The sequence below is a fragment of the Crocodylus porosus genome, unplaced genomic scaffold (assembly GCF_001723895.1).
Source record: "Crocodylus porosus isolate Cpor-Errol unplaced genomic scaffold, CroPor_comp1, whole genome shotgun sequence".
Classification (NCBI taxonomy): domain Eukaryota; kingdom Metazoa; phylum Chordata; order Crocodylia; family Crocodylidae; genus Crocodylus; species Crocodylus porosus.
The window spans coordinates 378,743-391,197 of record NW_017728923.1 but is presented as its reverse complement, the minus strand read 5'-3'; the positions used below and the strand labels follow the sequence as shown (position 1 = coordinate 391,197).

At 51.3% G+C, this 12,455-nt stretch overlaps 1 protein-coding gene across 1 annotated transcript; it reads left to right on the top strand.

The window, feature by feature from the left end:
* The first annotated feature begins 5,304 nt into the window (after positions 1-5,304).
* On the top strand, positions 5,305-11,283 carry SMIM22 (small integral membrane protein 22). The gene is made up of 4 exons (XM_019539831.1): positions 5,305-5,444; positions 7,921-8,095; positions 10,239-10,321; positions 11,193-11,283. Exons 2-4 carry the CDS (start codon positions 7,960-7,962, stop codon positions 11,238-11,240), a joined length of 267 nt encoding a protein of 88 aa, XP_019395376.1. The 5' UTR covers positions 5,305-5,444; positions 7,921-7,959; the 3' UTR covers positions 11,241-11,283.
* The last annotated feature ends 1,172 nt before the right edge of the window (positions 11,284-12,455 follow it).

Below are 12,455 nucleotides of genomic sequence, written 5' to 3'. Positions count from 1 at the left end.
TGGTGCCCCTCTCTGGCACCCCTGGGCTTGCTACACACCTGGCACTCCTGGGCTTGTCACAACCCGCCCCGCCCCATGCTGCCGCGCCCCCTCGGGCTGGGGCCTTTGCCCCTACATGCCAAGCGCCTCTCCGGTGCTCACCCTCCGTGCCCACTGTGGCACCCAACACTATGCTGCCCTGGCACCGCTCTCTGTGCCCTTGCTAGGCACCGGGAATCCCCAAACTACTGGGGAGCCCCCATGAGGCCTCCTCACACCCCTACAGCCTCACCCAGTCCTCCAGTCTAACAATAACTAAACCCCGAGCCAAACGGCTGTAACATAACAACAAGGAGCCTCCTGGCTCATAGCATAAACTCCGTGCTACACTGGCTCTCAGCCATATTTCACCTAGGGTTCTCTCTACCCCATGTCATCATTGCAGCCGGTCAGGCTGCAGCCATCAACTCAGCCTGCGCCTGCGCCTGCGGGTTCTCTCTACCCCATGTCATCATTGCAGCCGGTCAGGCTGCAGCCATCAACTCAGCCTGCGCCTGCGCCTGCGCCTGCGCCTGCGCCTGCGCCTGCGCCTGCGCCTGCGCCTGCCAGGAGGGAACTACTGGCTAGGCAGGCCTGGGCTGTTTATAAAGGCCAGGCCCTGCCCCCTTCTGGCCACATGACCTGCCTGGTTGCCCCAGCAACCGGCACGTGGGCTGCCCTGATGATTGGCAGCTCTCTTTATTTCCTTCTAGGCACCGGGCACCCAAGTGCCCCCGACATCAACAGTGAGGGGTGGGGCCGGGGAGGAGGACTCCCTAATTAGAGTGTCTTGCCGGGGCCTGGGCATGGCCATGCAGCTTAGTATTGTGGAAGGGAGGAGAGGGCTGCACTAGCACCCCCGGCTTCTAGCTTGAGCCACTGCAGGCATATGCCGGCATTTCTTCAGGCGAGAGGGAATGACTGATCTGTTACGAACCAGTTTAACCTAGCAAGGTTAGATTAACCTGCAAAGATTGAATCAATTTAGGCTCAGGCTTTTTGAATATCTGTCCCTAGCCTTTGTGACACACTAACGAAGGGAGCAGAGTGGGATGGTGCTATTGCTACAATGCCATCTCTCAGGGCAGATATGCCTTTCAAGCCTGCTAGCATCTTTCCAGACTCTTCTGTATTCAGCATGCAAATGCAAAGACCTGCATTTCTCTCTGACCAGGCCCCCATCCTAGTTCTTTGGGCTAGATCTTCAGTTGGTACAGCTGCACTGGCTTCAATGGAGCGTCTCCAACTTACACCAGCTGATGATCTGGCCTGTTGTTCTTAGCACTTGTCTCCACAGCAACATCAGCTTGAGGTAGATCTGGAGTGTCGTGCTGACCCAACTCCTGTCAACACACAAAATCTCTAGTTGGGTTTACTGGCCTATAATGGGAGAGGTTGAAGTTTGAGAGTTACTGACATACAGTTCAGTGGGGGGACAATAATTCAGTGCTGCTAAGATAATGACTTTGTGTTGCTGTTGCAAATGGTCTGTGCAGCCCTGGTGCTGTTTAATAGCATGGCTGCTTTCATTTGATCTGAGGAAGGGTTTGGTAGGTGTAGATCACTTGTGCTGTAAAAAAAGCTGAGACCCCTGTTTCTAAAGATTTAGTTGCTTGTGGGGGTCATTTTGTAGCAGCTCATTTGTGGGCTCCCATCCTGTCCTTCTCATGCTTGTTTACTGGCTACCTGACATGAAAGGAATCAGAGTCCAAATCTGCAGGGGCTTGAATTGCTTCCTCACAAAGATACAGCTCAGACTCTGCTCATGGCACTCTCCACCTCCCCCCCTTCCCACCTCCCAGGCAGGCACCAGAGTGACTTATTTCCTCTTCTGATACTGCTAATTGCAGTTCTCTCATTGCTTCCCAGTGCATCTCTCTGGTGCCTGCTGCTTTGGGTTCTGAGACAAGGCAAGAAATGAATCACTCACCCTCAATATAGGCACAATAAGGAAAGCAACCTGGCCTTAGAGCCCCTCTCCCTCACTCATTTCACCCATCACTTCTCTCTCTGCAGGGAAGCGGGTTGCCATGGGCCTGGTATAAAAAATCTCCTTGGACCCTGACATTCAGTACTGTAGCAAGCAGGGGCGAGTGCCTGGACACTGAAGTGAAGGGGTGCCAACGGGCTGGCGTGGAGTGCAGGATGTGAGCGGCTCGTTTGGGGGGATGCTGGGATGGGGGGAAGGCATTTCCCACCCCTGCGTGCACTCCCAAGCAAGCATGGTAGGGCATGTGCCTCCTGCATCTGTGCATGGGGTGAGAGTGGGCTGCTGCTGTGGGCTTGTCCCAGACAACAAACTTCCTTGCTGTGGTATTGCTGACATTTCTCCCACAACACTGAAGTGTGAGGATTTCAGTGAGACCAGATCCCATGAGGGTATAAACACCCTTGTCAGATAGACTTTCAGACTTCAAAGCTGGGACTGAGCCCTGGATGGATCCCAGGCTGACGTCTCCCAGGCAAATTAAGCAGGAGGTTGCTGCCCATTTCCCTGGCTGAGAGAAACATCACAAGCCATTATAATTTTGCACAAGCCACCAAAGCTCCAAATGATGTTTCCTGCTAAACACTTAGGAATGAGTTTTTAGTATTGTCAATCATTCAAATGAGGACATAGTTTAGGTGGCTTTTCAGGTAGGCAGCATGGCTTAATCATTAGAGCAGGGGACTAGACTTTAGTAGACTGGATCTGGCTCCAACACTAGAATGCTGACACTAGAATTCAGATGACTTGATCTGGCTCTCTGTGACCATAAGGAATGGGTTAAAACTCTTGGCAAGAGATTACAACTCTCGGAGTCTGCAAAACAAGGCAAATCCTAATTGCCTAACAGCAGAGTAGGGTGATTTCACTATTTTCCAGGGATACAGCATGAGTTAGGGAGGAAGCTGGGGACATGGGAGAGACATAGGGGACTAGAGAAAGAGCGGCCTGCCCCAGACTCTGAAGAATCCCTCTTGCATTTAACCATCACCACTCTCAGCTTCTTTGGGAGCTGCAGAGTTAAGAAATAGAATATCCTTTTACTACTGTATGTGATATTTTACCTGTGGGATGAGGAACAAAGGCTAATAGGAAAAAGGGTCCAAATACCCAAGAGGGACTCAGAAGACCCAGCCACACCCTGCTTGTTTCAAGTAGAAGGGTTTTTTATCTGCATATTGAGGAGCTCCTTCTGCTTCCTATGCTTTGTGCCTGGAATCCATCAGGTCCAAGAAGCTAGACTGGAAAGCCATCCCTCTCTGCTTGGTTATTCTCCATATACATTTAATCCTGATCTGTTAGCTGACTGTGGATGTTCTCTAGTTTTCATGTTCCTTGCAATAAATGTAACCGGACACAGAAACCTGTGGAGTGGCAGGGTATTTTGAACTTGGTGAGTACCAGTGGCTTGCCCTGGAAAGACATAGCTGTGGCAGCAAGAACATCTTCCTGTGCCGAGGTGAACCACACAACAGAACAATCCAGCTTGGTGGTGGCTCTCACCAGAATCCTACCCAGGGTTTTGCAGGATAACAAGCAGCATTTCCAGCATGTGTAGTGCCCTACAGCAGGGGTTTTCAGCCTTTTTCGATCATTGTACCCCCAGGCAGCTGGATGCGGAGCAGTGTACCCCTGGCCACCAGAAGGCGGGGGGAAGGTGGCAAGCAGTGGGACGCCAAGCGGGGGGCGGCGAGCAGTGGCAGTGCAGCATTTGTGTGGCCCTGCTCTCGCCCCACCAGCCCTGCTTCTGCGAGGTAGCGGTGTGGGGTGGAAGCGCTCCATTCCCGCCCACCCCTGCGTACCCCCGGGACATTTCAAAGTACTCCCGAAGGTATGCGTACCCCCGGTTGACAACCCCTACAGCACAGTGAGTCCTGAGGAATGGATCTCACAAAAGGGTCCTGACCTCCTTGATAAACACTGTGTTACATTGGTAGTGGGAAGACAATGGTTACCCAGATTAGACCTCTGATGGGAATTAAACATTTTTATTTGTCTTGTTGCTCCAAGCAAGCAAGAAACCATGCTTGTCACCAGCCAAGACAGTAACTGGCCACGGAGCTAGGTAAAACTGCAGTGTGCAGTGACTAGGTCTGCATTGTCCATTCACTTTGTCTCACAGAAGCACTAAGGGACACCAGGGACGTGTACCCTGGCTCTGCTTGCTTTTGAAACTGCTGCCAAAAATAATCTCTGCCCACTCATTAGAAACCCAGAACCAAGACAGAACCCAGCAAAGATGCTCTGAGGGCAACCCTTTCACCTCTCCTGTAGGCCAGGTACAGAAATCTTGAAAGCAGCTGTGGTGAGGTCCTTCCAGATCATCCTCCCACCTCAGGTCTGGGCATGGGAGTGTGGAGCAGAGCGAGGCTTATCTTTTGGTGGCAGTTTCAGCAGTAGTGTCAAGCCAGTGTAGACATACCAAAGGTCTCCATTGCTCCATACAGACTTTATTAGTAGCTTTTATATGGCAGAAACACTGAGCAGCCCCAGCATTACCCATAATAACCCAAATGTCCTGCTCCAAAGAGCTTACAATCACAACAGACAAAGGATGTGAGAGGAAACAGAGGTAGGAAGTAACTCTCTGCTCGCTCACTTAGATGCAGAGCCAGGAACAGTTTCCTGAGTCCCAGGCAGGGGAGGGGTTTTATCCTCTGGAACATACTGCCTTTCTGTTTGACCCGGTATCTGCTTAGCTGAAGCAGCTCTGTGTGATTTATGTGCAGGATGTGTGTGACCCACTGTCCTGCACTGTCCTGTGATGCATTGGCTCAGTACCCAAGAGAGAAGCCAAACACTGTGAGAAGTACAAGTACACCAGGATGTTCCTGCAAGGAAGGAAGGACAGGAACTGTGGGAGGGGGAGGATTAATGTCTCTAAACAGAGGAGAGAGACAAGGGGCAACATTGGCTGGCACCTCACAGAGAGGGCTAAACTGCAGCAATTGTTGCAGAGTTGGTAAGTGCGGTGTGATGGGGCCATCTGCTGGAGACAGGCTCTGAGAACCTGCCCAGTCATAAAGAAGAACATCAGGACAGCGGGTTACATCTCTCCAATCTAAGCCCTCAGTGGAGGGTGTATGTGAGTATGGTGGCAATGACATGGAAAACCAGTAGGTCATATGTGCACTGGCGCATCCAATGCCTAGAAAGCCGGGGAACACCCAGTCATAAGGCCAAAGATCACCAACACAACCCTGCCAATAAGCCTTGCAAGGACTAAGCAGAGCAGCCTGCCTCTTCCCTACAACGACTTCCTTCTTGAACGGGCTGGGGGAGGAGGCAGGGGCGTGTCTCTCTCCTGGAACTCAGGTAGGTGCGCACCAACGTCCCTGTGCAACTGGCACGATAGGGAACCAGGAAGTGGAGCCCAGGGAACAGAGATCGTTGCACGGAGAGGGGCCGGCCGGAGAAGCACACTCAACAAATCCCTGAGGTAATATTCTCTCACAGAAGCTGCCCTGTCCCCAGGTGTCCCTTTCCCCTTTGCATCTGTGCCAGCCATAAGCTGGGTGCTGGCTGTGTCTGCCTCACAAGCAAACCCAGGAGCTGAAGTTACTTCTTCATACTCCAAGCTCTGCACTGCCTAGGAGCCAGATTCCCTGTCTCTGGTTTCACAGGCAGCACTGGTCTGTGTGCGGCTGTGGGCTGCAGGTCTGTAGGGGAGACAGGCACGGGAAGCCGCAGGGCTGGGGTTGTCCCAAGGGGCCGGGAAGCTGAGGAGGACCAGGGAGGGAGCCAGGTGGGAAGTAGGTCCCCTCTTGTGGAGGTGGCCAGGGCTTGTGAGGGGGCAGTCCTGTATAAGTGGGTCTCCCTTGAACAGAAGACAGGGTGGAGCAGGGCTTTGGGCTCCCTCATCTCCTGGGTCTGCAGATGCCAGGCTGGAACTGAGCAGGAAATGCAACTGGGAGAGAGGGAGGCTGCAGGACTCAGCTTGGGCCCAGCTTCTGTGCTACTCATGGGGTGTTGGGGCAGTCATCAATAAAGAGAGCTCCACGATTCATCCTTTAGGCCAGCAATTCCCAATCTGTGATACGTGTATCACCAGTGGTACACAGACAACTGTCAGTGGTACATGTTAATAGATTTATTATAAATACTTTATTATGACAAAAGTTTGCTGGTAGTACTTAAGGCTGAACTGAAAAATTTGCTGGTGGTACTTAAGGTTGTATCGTATTAAAGTGGTGGTGTGCAATCGGTCAGTTTGGGAACTGCTGCTTTAGGCGCTCCTAGGGATGCTGGCTGCAGACCAAGGGGGTGGAGGGGCCCTTAGAGTCATAGCAGTACTGCAAACAACCTGCTGCTCGGTACCTCCCACAGTGTACCTTGGCCCAGCCTCCAAGAGGGCCGAAATGCTGACGTACAGGGCAGCTGAAGTCTATCCCTTCCTGCTTCTATGCTTTAAGCATTTCGGCCATGCACACCTTTATCTCTCCCTGGCCTAGGACAAGGCTGGGGCATGGGAGAAAGGCCAGGGAAACAGTTCTGTGAGCTTCTCCCAGTACGGGTGTATGTGGGGGGAGAGCTAGAGTCTCCTCTCCCTTTCCACTCTGCAGCTCATTGTGGAGGCAGTTGGCTGCCGTTTCCTTTCTGCCGTCACAGCTGGTGACATTTTCAAGGAGCCTACTAAGGAAAAAAAGGGCTAGAAATGCAATTGCAAATGAGAGCTGAGGCAGTGAAGCCTGGTCCTGTACAGGGAGGGACTGTCCAGCCTCTCCCTCTGCCTCAGTGATATCTTCTAGTCACTTCTCCACCTGCTGCAGTACAGCCTCTTCTGGCGGGGAGCTCGTGGGCTCTGCCACAGCAATAGGAGGCTACAGTTACAACTGGAAGTGGATGTTAGTGACTAGGACAGAAGGGGCTTACAGCTGGAGTATTAGTCATGCATGTAGGGCATGGGGTAGTTTGCTCTGGGTATGTTTTTGGCACCTCTCAGCACCCATTCCCACCTGAAATGCCCAGGGCAGTGATACCAACACCCCCACCACAGCCTCTCTGGTGTGTATACCAGGCCTGTAGGGAACAGCCCTCATGATTGCAAAGCAAACCTTCCAGACATGAGTATAAGCAGTGCCCGGCAGTCTTCCTCAGGCAGCAGACAACCTGAAACTACATCTCAGAAAAGTGCGCCACCTTCACACATCAAACGTATGTTCACTCTGAAGTCTAAAGAGGGCACATCATGTCTACCTCTCCTAGTTCATGGATAATCATCTTAGCAGCTGGCAGACTTAACCAGTGAGGGGGAACTGGGTTTTGCAGCAAAGGAGGAAATGTGGAGAGAGAGAGAAAAAAAAGGAAGTGGCACAAGGACAGGGAAAGGGGAGAGAAAGAGGATGGAGAGGGGAAGAGAAATGAGGCAGAGAAGTTCAAATAATGGCCGTGTTTTCCCACAGAGTGACACTGAGCACCACAGAAAGCACAGCCGGTACATTCCCCCTGTGCTTGTGCCGCACTTCGCTGCTGGCGGGTGTGCTGCTGTGGACTGAGGGGGCTGCGGGCTCCGTGGAGCCCAGTCTTCTCCAATGAATCAACATGGCAACTCCTCCCAATGACATTTGGTTTTGCAAAGAAAACAGGTAGAAACAGGGAATTCCTGCTCTAGTCTGTTGCTTATGAGCTCTTTGTGTCCCCATGATGTTATTGTGAGGGCTGATTAATCCATTTCAGACCCTCCTCAGACACCTCTTTAGAGTGGAAGCTCCTGAAGCTGCAATGGCAGATGCAGGTCACAACGCAGAGCGCTAGTTGGAGGCAGTTCCTTAGAAGGGTGCTGCTTCTGACGCAGGGAAACGACCCCAGCAGGAGTAGCTGTCTGGTGCCCCAGAGTGGGAGTCTCTTCATGGTCAGGGCAGGCTGCCTAATGGAGCCAAGTACCAACACCAAGCCTCCCTCCCTTTTCTCTGTAGATTGGACATCTGGGAAAACCCTGAAAAGGATCAAACAAAATGGGGTCTGAAGGCCAAAGCTTTGGAAACGAATTGGAAAACCAGATCAATGATGCTCTGAGCAAGCTGGCAAGCAAAAACCCGTTCCAGTCTGACTGGGACATTGCTGCTTTTGCCATTTTCTTCATCTTCATTGGTAAGTGTGGGGCTAAATTGGCTGTTCTCAACATGCTGGTGGATACTCATACATCTAGCTGCTGCACTCCCGCACAGCTGTGCAGGGGCACAGGCCCTGGGAGGCAGAGGCCAACTCCTGAGGTGTGACTGCCCAGTAACAGAAGGTGAGGGGTGGCTTCCTGCACGTTTCTCATGGAGAAAGAAAACATCTTATTCCTCTGCCCAGGGAAACTGTGTGAATGATTATTCTCCTTACAGCTGTTTTTAGCAGAGCTTCAAGTACAGAGGATGAGGCTGTGGTATGGGACAGGACTCATATAGAAACAATGGTGCTGTTAATAATGCATGAAGTCCCCACGCACCAATTCTCTCAGAGCAATACTGCTAGGAAAAATGGTCTAATAGTAAACAGAGGGTCACCAGAAGGCCATGAAAAACATTATTAACTGAGCTGGGGAACTTGGAGCACAGAATGAATCAAAGTCTCCAGGAAAATAGGATGTGCTTTCTGCAGATAAGCAGCAGTCAAATGACTCTAAACACCAGGCAGCCGAGCAAACACAACAAAGCGTTGCAGCAAATGAAAGCTTGAAATGGGAAACAGGTCACCACAGAGGTGAAGTAGATTGAGGTGCGGGGAAACCCAGCCGTGGAATCAAATTAACACGAGACAAATGCCACATCAAACTGCTGCCTTGCCAAGGGCTGCCCAAATGACTGCTCTGGGGCCATTTCTTTGAGGAGGAAGACATGCATGGAAAGCGGCTACATGCATGTCTCACCTCTCAGAACTGGCTGACATAAAAAGCTACGTTGGTGTAAACTTTTCAGTGCCCCTTTAAAGCAGCTTATTGAAGCAGGTGTGAAAATATGCTTGGATCCTTCTAGCCTACTTAATTCTGATTTATTCAGGTTTAACTCAAGTCAGTCAAGAAGTGTTGTAAATTAATCCGAATGAACTGGACTCGCCAAGAAGAGCATTCACATTGAGATTTAGCCAAAGCAGGGCCTGGAGACAGGGCTGGAGCTGCCTCTTCTTGAGGGCTGTTCCCCCACCGTTCCCTCGGGACTAACTTCCTTGACCAGTGTCAGTGAAGCAGAGATATGGGTCCATGAACCCTGCAGACAATGACTGTCTGGTTTAATGATCTCAGTTAAAGTGCTCCTCATCACCTTTCTCTCTCCAGTAACACATATTGGCTTTGACTGTGCTTCAGCCCCATGCTACAACAACAGCAACAGGTCATTGGGTCCCATACATTTGAAGTCCCTGGGGACTGACCAGCCTCCAGGCACTGACCTCTGGTTCGGGGTCTCTAGGTGCACACCAGGGTGCAGGTCCTCTGTCAGGCAACTCTTCAGCAGAGCTAGGACCTGCCGTCCAACTGCCTCCCCCAAGGATAGATCGTGCTGTCCCTCACACTACCCCTAGCTCAGACACCCCCTCCCTGGGCTTTGGCTGGGGGCCACTCTACAGTTACAGTTTTACCCTTCAAGGGCTTGTGATAACCGCCAACACAGCACGTGTACGCCCACATGCACATGCATGCGCATGCATATACATCCACCCTGGCACAGCACATGTACACACACATCAGCAAAGACAAATGACCCAGTCAAGACTTCAGAAACACACAGATCCAGACAAAGCCCCCACACCCTGCAGGCAATTCCTGCCTCAACATCCTCACCACTCTGGAGCAGTCTCTGGGGTGGCCCAGGGTCCTTCTGTAGCTCCTGGCTTGTTTCCACTGACTTTAGCCAGTCATGCTCCTGAAACTCCCCTCTCCAGCTACGAAAGCCAAAATGTTGCTTCCTCTCTCCTGCCCCAAGCTTCCTGTGCATCCCCATTAACCTTCCCCTCCAAGCCCTTCCTGAACATTTTCTTGCTCACTTGCTTTTTTGTCCACCTTGGGGATTCTTCGTTCTCCACCTCCCCAGCTCACAGCAGAGTTGTGGGCAAACCACTGTCCCCTCTCAGCATGCCCCCACAACAAGCATACATTTCTGCTGCTGCACCAGGGGCCATGGCTTGAAGGTAACTTGCGAGGTGCACATCAAGCTGAACTTATGGTAGTGCAGTTTCTGCCAGTGCCTGACCCAGTGAGGGGCCAGCGAGCAGACAGATTATCAGCTGACACAATTACTTCATTCTGCTGCAGGTACGGTGCTCCTGCTGGTGCTCCTGGCTCTTATTCGTTGTTGCTGCTGCTGCTGTGACTGTGACTCCCCCAGACACAAGAAGGTAATGCAGCGTCCCTCTCCATCTCAGCCTCAGTCGTGATGCAAGTGACATGCAGCCTGCCATGCCATGGCAGAGAGCATGACTCTTCACAACCTCCTCTGCTCTCATGGTGTTACCCCATCTCACACACTTAAGCAGCCACCTACAGCCATGCTGGGATGAATGTGTCCCATATCATAAACTAAGCAGCCCCTGGCTGGCTACTCAGTGACAGGGAGATCACTGGAGATTGCAGGTGCTGCAGACTTGAGCCACAGTGTTGTGGTTGAACAAATGTTAGTCCACAGACACTGAACAAGAGGAAAACCTGCTGCTGGGGTGTGGGACTAAAACACCCTGCACTTAGGCAGCCATTCACACTGCAGAATCTGCTGAGTCTAAGGAAGTCTTATCCATTATGGCCAAGACCCAGCTGAGGTTGGAGGCAGAGGGCTGCACCATGTTGTAGCCTTGGAGCCTGCACTGTGTGTGCTAGTTCTGTCCTCTCTAGAACATGCATGCACTCCACAGCAGGTTTTGGGTGTAAAGCAGCTCACAGGCTACAAATGTCTCCGTAGCTTGTAGGTTTCAGCATCTTTGCCTGCCAGGTGCTAAAAGAAATTTCTTTCAAAGACCCAAGCTTTTCACAGCACAGGTGGACAGGTGGGGAAGGCAGCCTTGTGCCTAAGTGACTGACATGATCCTATCTTCTTGAATTAAACAAGCAATACTCTATTTGGATTATAGCATGGACAATGGCCTGGAAATGAAACCAGTGCCCGTGGTCCATGCCATTGCATGGGAGTTTATTCAATGTGAAAGCCATTCAGTTACAGTTCCATGAACATTAATGCAAACTTTCCCTCTTGTGTTTTTCCCCCCAAACAATTAGATTCTCCGGAGCAAAGTGGGCATTGATAACTTGGGCATGGAGCCATAGCCCTCCCCTCTCCCCCAAGCTCTGGGACACATGGATTGTGAACCAAATGGATTCTCTTCTTGGCTGGCTTCTTCTTGCTACAAAGAAATCCCTTGCAGATTGGACTTTGCACTAATTGTGAGTGCCAGACCTGCTGGAGTTGGCTGGGGTCTTGGCCACACACAGCTCCACTGCAGCACATGGTTTTCCTTCTCTCTCTATAATGGTGAAGATCAAGCACTGAATATACTTGACATCCACTGGGGCTAGGGACAGACATTACACATAAACTGGTTTAAGTGATCAGAAACTGGTTTAAATCTGTAACAGAACAGATGTTTAGTGCACATAAACCAGTTTGAGATAAACCTGGTTGAATGTAGTATCAGACTAAACTGATTTGGCTCAAAATGTTTATGCAATGTCTGTCCTGGACCCCTTGGTGGTTTAAGATAAACTGGACACCCCCAGAATTCCAGCATGCTCTCTGAGCTGGGCTGGCCTCTTCCCTCTGCTCTCTGGCTGCAGCTCTGACAGAAACTTGCAAGCACAGAGCATCTGCCTGGCTTCTCCCTGCTAAGCAGGGATTATTCCCCCATCACCTCTGCCTTACACAAACACCTCAGCATTAGCTAGCAGACCACACACTGGATAAGGTCCCTGCTATGGGAGAGAACGGAGGCAGACGGGCTTTTTGGAGCTAATCAACAGGTAGCTTAACGTCCTTCCTTGGAAGAGCTGTTAAAGAAGAGCTCCATTAATTAATGGAGAGAAGCTTTATTTTCTTAATGAGTTGATAAACACTGAGTTAAGGGTGATAAACAGTCCCTGCAGGATAGCTGGTGGGGCAGGGATGGAAATCCTGCTGGGGCCCCCTCAGCTCTGCCCTGTGAAAACAAAGGGAGGGCTGCTCTAGTGCCCCCGGCTTCTAGCCTGAGCCACTGCAGGTGTGTCCCTGCATTTCTGGGATGTTTGCCTGGGTTACAGACTGATTTAGCATGGCCAGGTTAGACTAACCTGCAACAGTTGAATCCATTCAGGCTCAGGCTTTTTGAATGTCTGTCCCTAGCCCAGTTGTATGAGAGGTGTTTGGTGCAGGACATGAGCTGGTCAAGCTGGGGAAAGAGGATCTGCCTCCCCCACCTTACTGATCGAGTAGGGCACATTGCAGGGGTTTTACCCCTTCCTCGAAAGCAAACCTTATTTGGCGACTGTTGGAGACTGAATCTCAGCCCC